General features: G+C 37.2%; 2 protein-coding genes across 2 annotated transcripts; both read right to left on the bottom strand.

The window, feature by feature from the left end:
* Positions 1 to 5,122: 5,122 nt before the first annotated feature.
* On the bottom strand, positions 5,123 to 8,500 carry LOC105202802. Its single transcript, XM_011171482.3, has one exon. It carries the CDS (start codon positions 8,498 to 8,500, stop codon positions 5,123 to 5,125), a length of 3,378 nt encoding a protein of 1,125 aa, XP_011169784.3.
* Positions 8,501 to 8,631: 131 nt separating this feature from the next.
* Positions 8,632 to 10,137, bottom strand: LOC105202801. The gene has a single exon (XM_011171481.3). The coding sequence runs from the start codon at positions 10,135 to 10,137 to the stop codon at positions 8,632 to 8,634; it is 1,506 nt and encodes a 501-aa protein (XP_011169783.2).
* Positions 10,138 to 18,649: the final 8,512 nt, after the last annotated feature.

Here is an 18,649-nt window from a genome sequence, read left to right as displayed (position 1 = left end):
AATGCACCCAGGCACCTAAAGAGCGTTCAGATTCCTTTAGAGTGCCCCTACCGGACATTAGGTGGGTCGTTCACTTTATCACTCTGTCTATCCCGAGAGAGTGGAAAAACCACATGGGCCTTTGAGCCGGGTGAAACGGGTGGGTGACGTAAAGATGCGTTCCAAAATGTATCGCTATAAAAATTTCTATATATTTGTGATAAAGCTCGTATATTTAAAATAAATTTAAAATAAAAAAATAAATTTAATTTAAAATATTATAGTAAATAAAAATTAAAATGTATCAATATAATAAAGAAAAACGTTAATAACCAAGAAAAGTTTAAACGTTTTGTTTATTATTCTGTTTATGTAATTACAGATTAATAAATATTAATCTTTTATTCTATTAATGTAAGGTTTCTTGATCTACAGTCTCACAAAACCGTTATATAAATATTTATATTTGAGATTAGTATGTTAAAGATTTTTAGTATTATTAAATATTTTCTGATACTAATAAAATATACTGTTTGTTTTCTGTTCCTGAACTCCCTGAATTAATGTGCACTTAAAGTGAAATAGATATATATTTGAAAGTTAGTAAAAACAAGAAGGAACGTTCCAGTGCAGTCTAGTGCAGGAATAGAAAACAAGCCTATACATATAATAGATGATATGCGCAATATATATCTTCATCTAATTTGTTAAAATAAAAATTTATTTTTATTGTTCAAATTGATTCGTCCTATTCTACTAACATTTAATTTTCATCTACTTTAGTTATATTGATAAAAATATTCATAGTAAAATATTTATGTATTATCTTTATCGTTTATCTTAATTTATTATGTAATTTATTCTGAATCTGAGATATTTATGTTACTATTTCTCAGTGTTATTTGCTAAACACACCCAATGTTTGAGAGTGCGTTCAGATTCCATAAACCACTAGGGAGCTTTTCATTAGCTCCGCCCATTTACCCAGTCACCCAGAGATCACTCACCGGGTGGAGAATCTGAACGCAGCTTTACCTGCAAGTTATGCGCAATTTGCGCGAAGCAATCCGCCAGAAACGCCCGGATTTGTGGAAGAACAAAAATTGGCTTTTGCACCACGATAACGCCCCTGCTCACACATCGTTGCTTGTGCGCGAGTTTTTGGCCAAAAACAACACACTAATGATGCCGCAGCCACCGTATTCCCCAGATCTGGCCCCCTGTGACTTTTTCTTGTTCCCTAAACTGAAGAGGCCCATGAAAGGACGACGTTACGCTACGCTTGACGAGATAAAGACGGCATCGAAGGAGGAGCTGAACAAGATAAAAAAAAATGATTTTTTGAAGTGCTTCGAAGATTGGAAAAACCGTTGGCACAAGTGTATAATATCTCATGGGGATTACTTTGAAGGGGACAAAATAGATATTCATGAATAAATAAATAATTTTTGAAAAAACACAAAATTCGCAATACTTTTTGAACACACCTCGTAAACTGTGTATTCACGCGGTTTGCGTGAATTTTGCCCGCAAGTTGAAATTCTGTAATTTCAGATTGAAATGGATTTAACAACTCAGAAAAAATTTTTACGGGTAAACGTCCAGCAAATCACGCGCAAAAGGGATTCCTACAACGCAAGCAAAACCTTATCCAACTGCGTCGTCATAGCGCTAACAAAACACTAGCACACTTTGTGCGCAATTTCTATAAGCGATATGCACGCAAAACGCTAGCACACTTTGCGCGCGATCTCAAAAAGCGATACCCTGCCGAAAATGTGCTATTAAAACCAATTTAAAAAAAGGTAATCTGAATCGATTGGGATTTCTGCACCAAAAATACGGTATTAAGACCGATTGAAAAATAAGATCCGAACCCAGATAGATTTATTAAAACAGAATACATTAATGTAAACGTAATAAACGTTTAGTTTACAAAAAAATATTTCTTGTATTCTTTTCGTTAAAAAAGATTTAAAAAAAGATTAAATTTGAATTAAACATTTAATTTATGTACAAGATTAAATAACAATACAAATTGTTATTTACATGTAAAAATATAAAATTTTTTGTGGAACAGCGTTTGACACACACGCCATGTTTCAAAAGAATAAGAGCGAGGGTGTTTACGATAACTAATCGGATCTCGGATTGAATTGAACAATGGTACTCAACGTAGGTATAGAAAATTTCCCTAGGCTAATCGGATTGACGATTGCTGTCTCAAATGTAATCCGATTGATGACAAAGCGTGGAGACCGAGAAGCATGCTTAAAAAGTAAGTAATTTAGATAAAAATATACTTTAAACGCATTTTGATACACAATGATATAAGAAAGGTGCGTCTTGTGAAATAGAATATTAATCAATCATGTAAGTGTTTATAACTTATAAATTTGGAAAATACATGTGTGAGCGGAGAATTCAGTTTTGATCAAGGTCCGTATTTTAAATTATTCAATATTTTTTAATTAAACAAAGTTAAATTTAATGACTAATGAAATTAATTTACTTTAAAATTTGCACACATAAAAAAACTAATTAAAATTAATTTTGAAAAACAATGTTTGAATTAAATTACAATGTAATTTTGAGTATTAGATTACTACATAATAAAATAGTTGTTACAATATATGAATCATTAAAAATAAATGTAATATATATTATATTTGTAAATTAAGTTTATGCAATATAACTAAGAAATATTGCTATTTATTTATGAATATTTTTTTACAATTTTTTTTATATAATAAAATTTTTACTGTAAAAGTTATACTGTAAAAGCAGGTAGAAACCTTTTTCACGATCGCTTGATAGTTGCAATGACAGAGCTTCTAATGGTGAATTTCGGAACGCAAACTGAACTTCCGCGCATTATTCATACATAATCGCTGTGCGTGAAAAGATTCACGTGAACTCTCTATGAGTGAAAAATGAAAAATGAAAAGTGAAACATCAAAAGTGAAAAGTGAAACGTGAAAAGTTCCGCGTGAAATTACATGATTGACCCCCAATTGTATTTCCCTTTGTCCCATGGAGTGGAACTCGCGGATGCGTAATTGTCACCTGTCAATCGCAATATTTTTCCCATAGATCTTTTCATTGTATCTATCAAAATCAGTGTATATTATTGGCTCGCGCAGATTACGCTTCCGCATTTGTCGCAGCATAGGACATAGGGATTCGAATTTCTGCGGATCGGAATCACATACGAGGTGTGATCAAAAAGTAAGGTGATTTTTCATTTTTATAAAAAAATATTCATTTATTCATCCAAAATTATGTTATCCCCTTCAAAATAATCCCCCTCTGATACAATGCATTGGTGTCAGCGCTTTTTTCAGTCGTCAAAACATTTCTGAAATGCACTTTTGGGTATTGCTTTGAGCTCCTCCAGCGATGCAGCCTTAATCTCCTCAATCGTCGCAAATCTTCGTCCTTTCATAAGCCTTTTGGGAAGAGGAAAAAGTCGCAGGGGGTTAAGTCTGGTGAATACGGTGGCTAAGGCATGATGATAGTATTGTTTTTGGCCAAAAAAGTACTCACTAGTAACGACGTGTGCGCAGGTGCATTATGGGGTGCGCACGATTGGACACCGCATGATTGGACACCACCACTCATGGCGGCCTATGCCTAGAGTTTTTCCACTGGTCAAGCGCTGTGAGTGGTGGTGTCCAATCGTGCTGTGTCCAAAAGGGTGTCACCCGTGCATTATCATGGTGCAGAATCCATGAATTTTCTTTCCACACTTCCGGACGTTTTTTTCTTATTGATTCACGCAAACGCCGCATAACCTCAAGGTAATACTCCTTGTTTACCGTAGGATCTTGTGGTAGGAATTCTTGATGCACAACGCGATGGTAATCAAAGAAAACTGTGAGCAAAACCTTCACATTCGAACGAACTTGGCGTGCCTTTTTCGGTCTTGGCTCTCCTGGGCTCTTCCACTGGGATGATTGGGCTTTGGTTTCGACGTCATAACCATATACCCATGTTTCGTCACCAGTTATAACCCTTTTGAGCAGATCAGGATCATCATTGACGTCGTTCAACATGTCTTGGGCGATGTTCATGCGACGCTGCTTCTGATCAAAATTAAGCAGTTTTGGAACGAATTTCGCTGACACACGTATCATATCCAAAACATCCGTTAAAATTGATTGACATGAGCCAAACGATATGTTAAGATCATCAGCTATTTCTCTAATCGTGATTCGACAATTTTTCAACACAATTTCTTTCACTTCCTGAACATTTTCGTCGGTTTTTGACGTGCTGGGGCGTCCAGAGCGAGATTCATCGTTAACATTTTCTCGACCCTCTTGGAATAACTTATACCATTTATAAACATTTTTTTTGCTCAAAGTTGACTCACCGTACGCCACTGTCAACATTTCAAGAGTTCTTGAACACTTAATACCATTTGTTATCGTATCTTTAGTAAGACCGGTGCTTGGCACGTATTCTATCGTCTTCCTTAATAGCTAGATAGTGTCTTTAATGAGACCGGTGCTAAGCACTAAAAATGAGTAATGGACTGTATACTTTTAATTGAAAATAAAATGTTTATTGAGCCTTGCACAACGCTCATGCTTTGAATACAATACTTCTCATACTACCGCCGATCAAGAAATCACACCACCGCTTGCTCGCATTGTTTATCTGTCGCATAGCAACCGCCACGCTCGCAATGCTCTTACGAAGAGCAGAAACCGGCGAGAATTTAAACTGAGCACACAGACTCTAACACACCGCGCGCCTTGCTAAGCTATGGTTAGCAATATAAAAACGAATGACTTAACTAAACTCTAAACAAATTTAAAAAGATATATAAGCTTAAAATTAGTATCTAACTTATAATTAGGATCGATTAATGCATTATAAGGCTCAATAAATACCTATAAGAGTTTACACATTTTTACTCTTATTCAGATAGTCTTCGGTAGGCAATATACAAAGTTTTACAGCGGGACGTTTATATTCTCCATTGGCTGTTTTAATTATAGCTGTCCTGACAACCTTATCAGACCCTGGAAAGATTTCCTTCACTCGACCGAGAGCCCATTTTAACGGCGGTAAGTTGTCTTCTCTACAAACAACCAACTGTCCGACTTGGAGCTGAGATCCATTATTTGACAGCCATTTATTGCGACGTTGCAAATTGAATAAATATTCGGTAGACCACCTCTTCCAAAAAATGTTGACGCATTTGTTCAATCATTTGCCATCTTGACAATCTTCCAATCGTTGCATCGGTTAAATTTAACTCCGGATATGAAGTTAACGTAGTACCTATAAGAAAATGACCTGGAGATAAATAATTTAAGTCATTAGGATCGGTTGATATTGCAATTATAGGACGCGAGTTTAAAATAGCCTCTATCTGGGAAATTAAGGTAAACGCCTCTTCGAACGTCATAGCTGCATCCGCTGCGGTCTTGTAAAAATAAGCTTTGAAGGACTTTACTGCGCTTTCCCATAGACCTCCAAAGTGCGGTGCACGAGCGGGAGTAAAATGCCATTTAATTCCTTCGCAATTCGAGAAATCAATGATATTGCGTCCTTTTTCGCAGGACAAAAGCTCTCTGCATCTATTCAAATCTCGATTGGCGCCCACGAAATTAGTGCCATTATCGCTATATACATTGGCCGGTCTTTCTCGACGGCTAATAAATCGTTTAAATGCATTTAAAAATGCCTCCGTGTTTAGATCTGAAACAATCTCTAAATGAACAGCCTTGACTGTCATACAGACAAAGATTGCAATATAGGCTTTAAGTCGCTTAATTCCTCGCCCTTTGCTTGGACGAACGTAGATGGGACCGCAAAAATCAACCCCCGTATTAACAAATGGTCTAGCTGGAGTCATTCTCTCTACTGGTAAATCGCCCATTATCTGCTGAGAAATTCGCGGTCTAGATCTAAAACATTTGACGCACTTATGTAATAATCCTTTGACCGTACCGCGCGCTCTAATAGGCCAATAGAATTGACGGACCGAAGCTAACGTAGCTTCTGCGCCTGCATGAAAATTTCTTAAATGTTCGTGTATGATTATTAGGTCTGTTAGTCTCGAATGATGAGGCAACACCCATTGATGCTTAACTTCGTATCCTAAATCTGCATGCCGCAACCTACCACCTACACGCAATAAACCTTCATCGTCTAAGAAAGGATTAAGATATTTTAAACTACTACTCTTAGGAATTGGCTTATTTGATCGTAGAGCTTGTATCTCTGATTGAAAGCCTGACAATTGTTCCATTCCGATTAAACGCCTTTTGGAATATTCCAACTCTTCTAAAGTTAAGTCTTGAGATGATTCTTGTCTATTTCTTCTACATCGTCGCGCGAATCGTATGCAAGTGGCTGCAACACGTACGAGCCTCTGGAATGTAGAGAATCTATTTATAAAACTCTCAGATGATTGCGGAATTGTCGTTAACACGACTTGCTCGTTCAAAGAATCGGACTGATCCTCTTCAAAGTTGTTTGAGTCTGATAGTTGATCAACTTGAATATGATTTTTCAGCCATGACGGTCCATTCCACCATAACAGAGAATCACACAATTCTCTCGCATCAGAACCTCGAGAGACTAGATCTGCAGGATTTTCCTTAGTCCCGACGTGATTCCAATCCTCAACTGATGACAGCTCCTGAATTTCGCCTATCCTATGAGCGACAAATACAGGCAATTTTTTATTCGTTGCCTTAATCCAATGCAAGACTATGGATGAGTCCGTCCAATAATAAACCTTAGCTACATTCAAGCTCAATGCCGCCTTGACTTTGCTCATCAATTGTACCAACAATTGAGCACCGCATAATTCTAATCTGGGGATCGAAATTGCTCGGAGTGGAGCCACTCTAGATTTGGCACACAACAAGCATGATTGAAGAATCTCATTTTGATCAGAGCTTCTTAAGTAGATGCACGCACCGTAGGCCTTCTCACTAACGTCACTAAATCCATGTAACTGGATCTCCTTCTTGTCGCCATCCCCGAGAACTCGACGCGGCACACGGAACGCTTGAAGATGCTGCATATTCTCGACGCAGTTGGCCCACTTAGAGAAAATATCTGCCGGTAGGGACTCATCCCAATCTAGTTGCAGTCTCCATAACTCCTGAATCAAAATCTTGGCTGTGATTATTACAGGAGCTAATAACCCAAGCGGGTCAAAAATTTGAGCGATACTTGATAATATGATCCTTTTCGTACATGTTACAAGATGAGGTACCTTGATAAAATACTGAAGGGCATCCTCCTGCGGATTCCAATTAATGCCTAGAGTTTTAGTGATGGAATCTTTATCTAGATCTAAAGTAACGTGCTCAACGGCGCACTCCGGCATGCCCTTAAGTAACTCTTTATTGTTGAAGGTCCACTTTCTTAAGATGAATCCACCCTTTGCGAGTAACTCTGTTACTTGATTCCGAATGATGATTGCCTCCTTTATGGTATCCGCACCTGTCAAAAGGTCATCCATATAGAAGTCCCAGCTAGCTATCGCTGCACCTTTAGGAAATTGCTCTTCTTCTATATCGGCCAATTGCTGAATCACCTTCGTGGCCAAAAATGATGCTGGTGCTGTCCCGTAAGTTAAAGTTAACAATTCGTATGTTTTGATCTCTTCCGTCGGGTTCTCTCTCCAAACGATACGCTGCAGTGGCACTTGGTTCTCGTCCAGCCTTATCTGACGATACATCTTAGCAATATCCGAAGTCATGACATACTTAAAACTTCGAAACCTTAATAGTATTGAAAATAGATCCTGTTGTACTACTGGACCGGACATAAGAGCGTCATTCAGAGAAATTCCGTTGCTACCTTTAGCAGAGGCGTCAAAAACCACTCTTAGTTTAGTGGTGATACTGGACTCTTTTATCACGCAGTGATGCGGTAAATAATACTGTGGTCGTACCATCCATTTGACGTTGTCTTGTCGGATTTCTCGCATATGTTGCAAGTCTAGGTATTCCTGAAGAAATTTCGAGTATTTTTTCTTCAAAGTTGGTTGCCTCTCGAATCTCTTCTCTAACTTCTTGAGACGTTGAATAGCCAAATCACGGGAATCACCTATTTTTGAAAGTTGCTCTTCTCTGGTAGGCAATGACACAATGAAACGTCCGCTTTCATCCCGTTTGTAGGTACGCGCAAAATGACCTTCGCAAATGCGCTCTTCTGGGGAGCGAGTCGTTTGCCTTTCGCTGCTCTCAAGTTGCCAGAACTTAACGAGACTGAAATTGAGCTGCTCATTCATCACCAAGCTACAGATAGTACTCTTCTGCTCTTGATTGTGAGCGATTAACTTGCCAGCTACTATCCAACCTAACAGGGTTTTCTGCCAAGTCGGTTGTCCGTTTGACTTCTTAACTCGGCCAATGCACATGAGATCGAAGAATATCTCCGCGCCTAGAAGTAAATCTATTTTGTTTGTCTCGTAAAAACCAGGATCGGCTAAAACGATACCCTCAGGGATCTGCAACTCGTTCGTATTAATCTGATCAGTAGGCATGACCTGCACAATTCGTTCTATAATTAGACAATTAAGATTGACAGTAAAATTATTGACTCGAGACCGCATCGTTATCTGAACACTCTTATTGGCTTGAGTTGACATATCTCCCAAGCTGCTCACCGGCACGTTTATAGGAATCTGTTTAAGAGTGAGCCTTTTAGCGAATTCGCTAGTAATAAAGCAGGATTGAGACCGCTGTCCAATAGTGCCCTACCTATTATTTGATTGCCTTTGCTGTCGTTTACCTTGACTGTAGCTGTTGCGAGAAGAACTTGTTTGCCTTGTTTAAATGACACGTGATTGATGCTGGTTGCTACAACCTTGCCATCCTCAGCGCTGCTCGCATCTTCGGACTTAGATTCAGGCTTCTTTGTTACAGTCGATTCCAAATGAAGTAACGTGTTATGCCGTTTGTTGCACTTTCGACATGGGCCTATAGAACATTGCCTGGCTTGATGCAAGGTAGATCTCAGGCAGTTTAGACACAATTTGCGCGACCTAGCCTCCTGGATTCTCTTTTCAATCTCCAAGTCTAAGAAATCCTTGCATTTGTATATAATATGCTCTTCTTTACTGCAATACGCACACTTACTGCTCGTGGTAGCTACATTTACTGCTGTGCTCCTGGGCTGTGAACCTCTCTCTGAATTTGAATTTGAATTTACTTTTACAGGGCGCGCCGAAGCCTCTAAAGCCTTGCTATGCTGTGACAAAAAATCCGATAATTGCTTGAGTGTGGGAACTTCTCCCCTCTTCACCGTTGTTTCCCAAGCTCGACTGGTTTTTTGATCTAGACGACTTGCTATTACGTAGACTATAAGGTCATCCCAATACTCAGTTGGCCTTCTTAAAGCTTTGAGCGCACGCAAATGTTTTAAGACGTTATCCAAAGCACGTCGTAGCAGTACGTGATTCTCCTTCACTATTACGGGAACTTCGAAAAGAGCCTTGATGTGTTTTTGTATAATCAATCCAGTGTCGTCATATCTTTCCTTGAGCATCTCCCAAGCCTCAGAATAATTTTCGTCTGACACCTCGAGAGAGCCAACCATATCGCGTGCTTCTCCTTTTAGCGAGACTATGAGATACTGCATTTTTTGAACATTCGGCAGCGTGGCATTCTGATGAATCATAGTTTGAAACATGTTGCGAAACGGGATCCAATCTTCGAATGATCCTGCAAATGTAGGCAAATTAATGCGAGGTAATTTTAAATGTTCGTTAGCCGAACTTCCTTGGGTAGCCGGAGTTCCTTCTCTTGTGAATCGCGGAACGTGACTTAAATTGAGGGCTTGTGTTGAGCCTACCTTAGCTTCTATCAATGACTCGAGCTTGGACGTAATAGCGAAATACCTCTCCTCGAACAAGCGTCGTTCCTCATCGTGACTTGCCGAATAGTCTGCTTCACATTCTATATCTTCAATCGAAGCTTGTATGCCATTGAAGACATCCCACGTCTCGTTGAACTTGTGAAGTCTTTGACGAAGCTCGATTAGTGAAGTATTTTGAAGATCTATTTCTTCTAGATATGACGTATATCTTGTGCACTGCGACTTAACCTGTCCTCGTTTATTCTTTAGCAATTTAATCGGAACGGTTCCCCCTGAACTAGAGCTTCCGCCTGCGTCTGTCATTATCACCTAATAAATCTAAATTGTAATTCTAACAAAGTTATGTTTATTACGCGTAACGCTGAAACGGAACTCGATTGCTATTATATCGCGATCTATTTCCTTTTCGCTTGTTACTTTATCGCGATCTCTTTCTAACTCGCGATTTCCTTTTTTTGCTCGCAATATAGCAACGACAAACTTGTGCTACAGCAACGACAAAATGGCGGACTTTATAGAATGTTTTATTTACAAACGATTTGTTACAGAGACGAAATAGCTGCGCTTCACGGATATCTAATTTGCTCGTCCGTTAGCGGCCTGAACGTAGTACTCACGTATCTTGAGCCTTATCAATACTTTGGCTAGATTAGACGCGGAGCCAGTCTTCAGCAAACCTTGTTTTTAACTTTCCTTTCTCGCCGACAGTATCCGGCTCGAAGAACCAAAATGTTATCGTATCTTTAGTAAGACCGGTGCTTGGCACGTATTCTATCGTCTTCCTCAATAGCTAGATAGTGTCTTTAATGAGACCGGTGCTAAGCACTAAAAATGAGTAATGGACTGTATACTTTTAATTGAAAATAAAATGTTTATTGAGCCTTGCACAACGCTCATGCTTTGAATACAATACTTCTCATACTACCGCCGATCAAGAAATCACACCACCGCTTGCTCGCATTGTTTATCTGTCGCATAGCAACCGCCACGCTCGCAATGCTCTTACGAAGAGCAGAAACCGGCGAGAATTTAAACTGAGCACACAGACTCTAACACCATTTTTTACACAAAAATTAATACAAACTCTCTGCTTCATTATTTTTAACAGCAAAAAATCGCCGAGCACGCAAACACGAGTCTAACATTTATGCCTCTCACATAAAAACAACACATGCTATATGGTCAAAACTGTGAACATATGATCGTGACGAGTGTACCAACACAAAAAAAAAATTTTGAAATTAGAGTGTATAGAGCGCGCAAAATTCAAAAAGTCACCTTACTTTTTAATCACACCTCGTATACATGTACATCAAAGTTGCAAAACTCCATTATATACCGATCACAATTGACAAATAACTACGATGGGAGGGTTCCGATAGCGCACATCCCGATAGCCCACCAACCAATCATCTTGACTTATCTAACCCAACCTACGGAAAATCTCTAGGCATCTGCCATTGTGAGTGGTTTGTGTGCTATCGTGATGTGCGCTATTAGGACCCGCCGAACTATGGCGAATAACCACGTGTCAATTATAACTTTGTAAAAAAACAATTATTATTAATTATGAAGTCAAAAAAGTTTTATTTAATTATTGGTTTAAAAATAAACTCTTTTAAATAAATGTACAGTCGTGTTCATTATAGTTGCGACAATTTTCTTAGATGCGTTTCTGAACGCGCAACTGAGCTGAGAGCATGATTGCTTTTTACTTGTCGATCCAACCACTTACGTTCGCCGCTCGATGAGCAAGGCTACATTCCAAAAACCATCAAAGAAAAAGTGTCGCAACTATAATGAACATGACTGTACGTGTGCGTTTAAAAAGCAAGAGCTATGTCTCAAGATTTCAAAATTATATGTATTAAACAACATTGCTATTAGAAATGAAAAAAATGAAAGAAAAAACGACAATTTTGGGTGCGACCTATATTTAATGCTGAAAGGAGATTGCAACAAGGAGCAAGCAATAATCTTAATAAGGAAATGGTGGCCAAAGACATAGACTACGTTTACACGGCTTTTAACTTCGATTTAGTAACGTTAATGTTATAACTCCTATTTAAAGTGAGGTGCGTTTACACGTTCAGGCTTATCTTATCCCTACCAAGCTGAAGCAGCTTAAGAACTTTTGAGTGATGTGAGTCAAGGATTTCCATTAATACCAACATAAAATAATAAAAAGTTGGATGCTTGTTTGTGGTAGAAATGTACACCCATGGAATTTGATTCTGTCCATGGGGAAATTTTCCAAACTAAAAAGTCGCTATCTTTCTACATACTTACATTTTATGATTAACGTAACAACCAATAAACTCTAGTTGTTACATTAATCATAAACTGCAAGTATGTAGAAAGTGGTGACTTCTTAGTTTGGAAAATTTCCCCATGGACAGAATCAAATTCCGTGGGTGTACCGTTGTTTTTTGTTCCTGAACTCCCTGAATTAGTGTGCACTTAAAATGAAATAGCTATATATTTAAAAGTACGTGAAAGAAAGAAGGAACGTTCCAGTGCAGTCTAGTGCAGGAATAGAAAACAAGCTTATAATGGGTGTTTACGATAACCTAAGTTGAGTTGGTTTCCACTAGGGCCAAAAAATATTAGGCGTGACTCTCTCGAGTACCTTTATGATTCATGACAACTCAACGCTGTATCGTATTGCCTGAGTTAAGTTAAACCTTGTGCTCAACCGGTGGACTGCGTAGAATAGTCGAAATATGAAACAATACGATTATAAGGCACGAATTAATTTTAGAAATAGAAACATCATGTATGCAAAATTAAATAAATGTTTTGAATATATTTCCAATTTAAAAGAAACTCCATATGGAAACATACTCATTAATTCTCGTAGAAACGCTAGATTTTTAGGTTCTTGTATTTCAATTAAATGTTTAATGAGATTATGCTTTGCGAAAAACCAAATTCTTTGTTATAATATATTTGCACTTTCAAATTAAGTCAAGAGGCTTGTTTTCTATTCCTGCACTAGACTGCACTGGAACGTTCCTTCTTGCTTTCGCTAACTTTGAAACATCTATTTATTTCATTTTAAGTGTACACTTATTTAGAGAGTTCAGGAACAGAAAACAAACGGAAGATCATTTAGAACTTATGTTTAGTATTATAAGACAGCAATTTAGATGCAATAATAACCCTATAGCTTAAAGCAATTTCAAAGAGCAATAAAAAAAATTTTGCTTTATAATGGAATTAAAAGAAGATTCATCTGGAAATTGTATTTCAATATCAAATATAAATATATTATATTTTACTTCTTGATTAAATTTAATTACTACAGTAAATAAAACCGCCAATAATGGAAAATAGACATTAGTAACTGATGCATCAAATTGTGATAATAAAAACTAGAAATATATGATATTGCTTTGTATTGTAATAAAAATAACTCACAGCTAATTACGAAATGCTCCCGCAGTATTATATCATATACAGGGTGTTCGTTAATGGTTGTCCAGCCTTTTACCGTACGTAGATGCCGTACCGACTGAGCTTGCTAATTTGCTAAACGTTTCCTAGATGACAGCTGCTTCGGTTGAGCGCGCGAACGCGATCTCGCAGGACCGAGTGACACGTACAGGCCCCTGGTGAAAATTTTTCTCATATTTTTTTCGTATAATTTTTCCGAACATCTGTATAATTTTTTATGAAACGTTATAAAATGTAAAAAAGTTAAAAGTATTTTTTTAAAACTGTGAGATGAGAAATCTCAGAATACTTCAGAATGTACGTGTATGAAAACAACAATAACAACATTCTAACAATAAGAGATGTAGACTTTCTAAGTATTATTTCTGAAAAATGTTCCTATTCGTATAAAAATTATGAGAAAGTACTTCAAAGATAATATTTAAATTCAAAAGATTACAAGTATTAAAAATTTGTGATAAAAATTGTGTGGATATATTATTAAATGTATTCAGTATTCTACGTTTCTATTTACTACTTTATTTATTAATTTGATTAATAAATAGAAATAGTAATCTTAGTAACAAATATAATATAACAAAGTATGCACAGCTTTCCCCGGTAAAAACTATTCTAATAATTTTTTATAAAATTTCTCGTTTATAGAATTTAACATTCCTGGTTACAGTTTTTCTCATAATTTTTATACGAATAAGAACATTTTTCAGAAATACGTAGAAATAATACTTAGAAAGTCTACATCTCTTATTGTTAGAATGTTGTTATTGTTGTTTTCATACACGTACATTCTGAAGTATTCTGAGATTTCTCATCTCACAGTTTTAAAAAAATACTTTTAACTTTTTTACATTTTATAACGTTTCATAAAAAATTATATAGATGTTCGGAAAAATTATACGAAAAAAATATGAGAAAAATTTTCACCAGGGGCCTGTACGTGTCACTCGGTCCTGCGAGATCGCGTTCGCGCGCTCAACCGAAGCAGCTGTCATCTAGGAAACGTTTAGCAAATTAGCAAGCTCAGTCGGTACGGCATCTACGTACGGTAAAAGGCTGGACAACCATTAACGAACACCCTGTATATCAAGCATTGCAGTACGTTTTTTAACAAAAAAAAATTTTGAACAATGTGTTGACGCTTTGACAGAACTCCAGCTAAATTCTTACGACCATGATTTGATTTCCATAAAAAATAAAGGAAGCTTATTATTTCCTTCAAAAGATGCAATATTTATGTGTGAGGTTTATGAGAAACTTATACAAATAGCTATTTTGAAATTTCTACAAAGTATGTACAGTGCGTTGCATTGATGCCTGGGGTACCAATTTTAGGGACTACGTTTCTTTCTTGATTATTTTTATGTTCATGACTGAATGCTGCGGTGATCGTTGACGGCAGCATTTGGTCATAAACGTAAAAATAACTAAGAAAGAAACGTGGTTCTTAAAATCGGTACCCCAGGCATCAATGCAACGCACTGTACATCGGCTGAGCACGAGGTCTAAAGCCTGCCGCAGACGATACGTTTTTTCTTACGGGATTGCTTACGTGCTCCTATACTGGCAGTCTTACGTGCTCCCGTACTGGAAATGGGTAGCTTACGGGCTACGCTACTGGCTCGCGTACTGGATTTTCGTAATAGATCATGTCCTATTTTTCTTACGTGATTCTGTACTGGTTTATTGTGAAAGCCAATCAGGATCCAGTCTGTATAGGTTATACTGGGTTATACCAGGTTATACTGTCGAAGTGTTGTCAAAGTTCAAACGTGAATTCACTTCGCAAACATGACGTCGTGCAAAAATGAAAAGACTTCAAAATAGTCCATAAAAAGTATTTTATGTTTAATAGAGGCTTACTAATAGGAACCATGTTTATATGCGATAAACACACCAAATTACCATAATAAGCACAGTAAAAGGCATTAAAGAATGTATTGACTGTCGACTCCATAAACGTCGGCGATATTTATTTTGTTGTCACAATTTTTCAATAATTAAAAATAATGCAATAGCAATTTTACGACAATGTACAACTGTTGCAATAATTTCATCCATCTCATCTATCTCATCCATATTTAAGCGTGCCGCTTCTATGAAACAAATTTCAGTTGCTCAGCCCGTACAAAAACTCACACTGTGTGAAGCCACGGCCAGTAGCACTGCCAGTACCATTGCCCGTACGGTAGCAAGTAAGAAAATCCAGTTAGAAATCCAGTAACAAAAAACGTATCGTCTGCGGCAGGCTTAACTTAACTCAGGTAATACGATACAGCGTTGAGTTGTCATAAATCATAAAGGTACTAGAGAGAGTTAGGCCCAACATTTTTCGGCCCTAGTGAAACCCAATTCTACTTGGGTTATCGTAAATACACCCAGTCTGAAGTTAACAAAGTAAATTTTTAGGTTACAATATAAATTTGAAAATCATTAAATATTTATTCGTCGAGTAAGATGTAATAATTTACAAATTATTTACAAACTTTTTATAACTTGCCGTTCTCTTATTAATTGAAGAAAATATCAAGTTTCCTCGGTTTCCCAACTTTCACACTTTTTAGTTTCCATTGTTTTTATTTTTTTCACTTGTTTTAATTTTTTTTGCTTTCTGGGCACGTATTATGCATTTGTTCGGAATCGATTCCGATAGAAAACACAATAGAAATTGAGGGGAAAACGGAATAATTCCGATCGGAATCGATTCCGAACAAATGCGTAATACGTACCCTCTATTACGATTTGGAAACTCAATACCAACTCTATAAACAATGGAAAATAAAGAAGTTCAATTTTTATGGGTTGGCATTATAATCGTCGTTATATTGTGACCGTTTACACGTTTTTTTTTTACGTCGATGTTGTAACTTTAAGGGCTACTTTCACCAACGCTGATTAACCTAATCGCTGATTAGTTTATCGAAATTGACCAATCGCATTTATCGTTTTTACTTAACGACAAATACGATTGGTCAATTCCGATAGACTAATCAGCGATTAAGTTAATCGGCGTTGGTGCAAGTGGCCCTTTGAGTTACTACATCGATGTTATAACTTTGGCGTAAAATAGCGTTTACACGGTATTTAACGTTGGTAGTTATAACATCGATGTTATAAGGGGTGCGCACGATTGGACACCGCACGATTGGACACCACCACTCACAGCGGCCGATACCTAGAGTTTTTCCGTTGGTTTGGTTAGATAAGTCAAGATGATTGGTTGGTGTTCAATCGTGCTGTGTCCAAAAGAGTGTCACCCATGTTATAACTTTGGCGTAAATCGCGCCATGTAAACGTAGTCATAGAAAAATATATAAATTATTTTAGAATGCCACATCAACTATTTGAAACACTATTATCACATACACATTTTTATCACACATACATACATACTTACACACACACACACACACATACACACACACACACACACACACACACACACACACACACACACACACACACGCACACACGCACACACGCACACACGCACACACACACACACACACACACACACACACACACACACACAAGTAACCGGCGTAACCGACAAGCGTTGCGCATAAAATAAAAACTTGCGGATAAAATTCGGCAGAACGGACGTAAAACTGATCGGACCAATCACGAGCGTTCCGCCAATTCCGCATTACGCACGTTCCGCATCCATGGGACTCCAGCCTCCGAGTTTACGAGCAACGGCCAAGTTACGGCTATTTTCCTTTTAAAGAACACAGTCAACACGTTTAACACAAAGCAATACATTTTGCTTTCCATTTACAAACTCAATAGACACTTTTCGACTCTACTCAGGAGTAGAGTCCTATATAAAGAGAGAAGCGACATCGAACCCCCACCACAACCTTCAGTATCCAATTGAGTCTTCCACCACCATTTTGGGACCGCTTTAACGTCATCAAACACCATTCGTATCATTCTGCAAATAGGTCTAGTTTACACCGAGTACTTAATACACGTACTAACTAGTAATTTTCTATTAAATTATCTTAATTTCGGCAATATATTTAAAGAATAGTATACTAAGCTGGTACAATATGAATCGAGATAATTAAATATATGTATCATGTATACACGCATCGTCGAAAGTAAGATAATTTAATAAAAAGTTACATGTTAGCACGCGTATCAAGTGCTCGGTGTAAACTAGGCTATTGAGTCATACTGTTTGTTTTCTGTTCCTGAACTCCCTGAATTAGTGTGCACTTAAAGTGAAATAGATATATATTTGAAAGTTAATAGGCTTGTTTTCTATTCCTGCACTAGACTGCACTGGAACGTTCCTTCTTGCTTTCGCTAACTTTGAAACATCTACCTATTTCATTTTAAGTGTACACTTATTTAGAGAGTTCAGGAACAGAAAACAAACGGAATGAAAACAAGAAGGAACGTTCCAGTGCAGTCTAGTGCAGGAATAGAAAACAAGCCTCTATATAAAGAGAGAAGCGACATTGATGTCCGAAGCTCTGATTGGTAATCTAATTGATACTTGATTGACTAAGCGAGCAGCCATATTGTGACCACAGCTGGGGGTCGATCATGAAACTTTTTCCCTAGGGCGGAAACGTGAAAAGTGAAAATCTTTACCATTGTAGTTAATGGAGAAATTTTTCACTTTTCACGTTTCCGCCTTAGGGAAAAAGTTTCATGATCGACCTCCTGTTTGCAGAATGATACGAATGGTGTTTGATGACGTTAAAGCGGTCCCAAAATGGTGGTGGAGGACTCAATTGGATACTGAAGGTTGTGGTGGGGGTTTGATGTCGCTTCTCTCTTTATATAGGACTCTATTCTGCAAACAGCTGTGGTCACAATGGGTGTTTACGATAATTAATCGGATCTCGGATTGGATTGAACAATGGTACTCAACGTAAGTATAGAAAATTTCCCTAGGCTAATCGGATTGACGATCTCTGTCTCAAATGTGATCCGATTGATGACGAAGCGTGGAGACGCAGAAGCATGCTTGAAAAGTAAGTCTCTTTATTTTTTTAAATAATCACACAAAAAATCAAAGATAAAGTTAAAAAGAATGATTTGAATTTAGATTTATTGTAATATTTTTTGTCTAAACACTAAATTTCGTTTAAATTTCTATTTGTAAAAATTAATTAATCTATCCTAAAGTTTGTGGTTATATCGGAAACAAATCAAAATTAATAAAACAATTATTAATTGTTAGGTACAAATTAAAGCATATAATATTTTAAGCACATCATATAAAATTCCTGTTTATTATAAACTTAGTAAAAATAACTTTGAAATCATTCAACTACATTACACATTAATCAATATTAATTTATATGTTAAAAATCAATAATGTTTCTAAAAATGTTCTTTTTATTCT

The sequence above is a fragment of the Solenopsis invicta genome, chromosome 12, assembly GCF_016802725.1.
Source record: "Solenopsis invicta isolate M01_SB chromosome 12, UNIL_Sinv_3.0, whole genome shotgun sequence".
Classification (NCBI taxonomy): Eukaryota; Metazoa; Arthropoda; class Insecta; order Hymenoptera; family Formicidae; genus Solenopsis; species Solenopsis invicta.
This window is presented reverse-complemented; position numbering and strand designations above follow the sequence as displayed.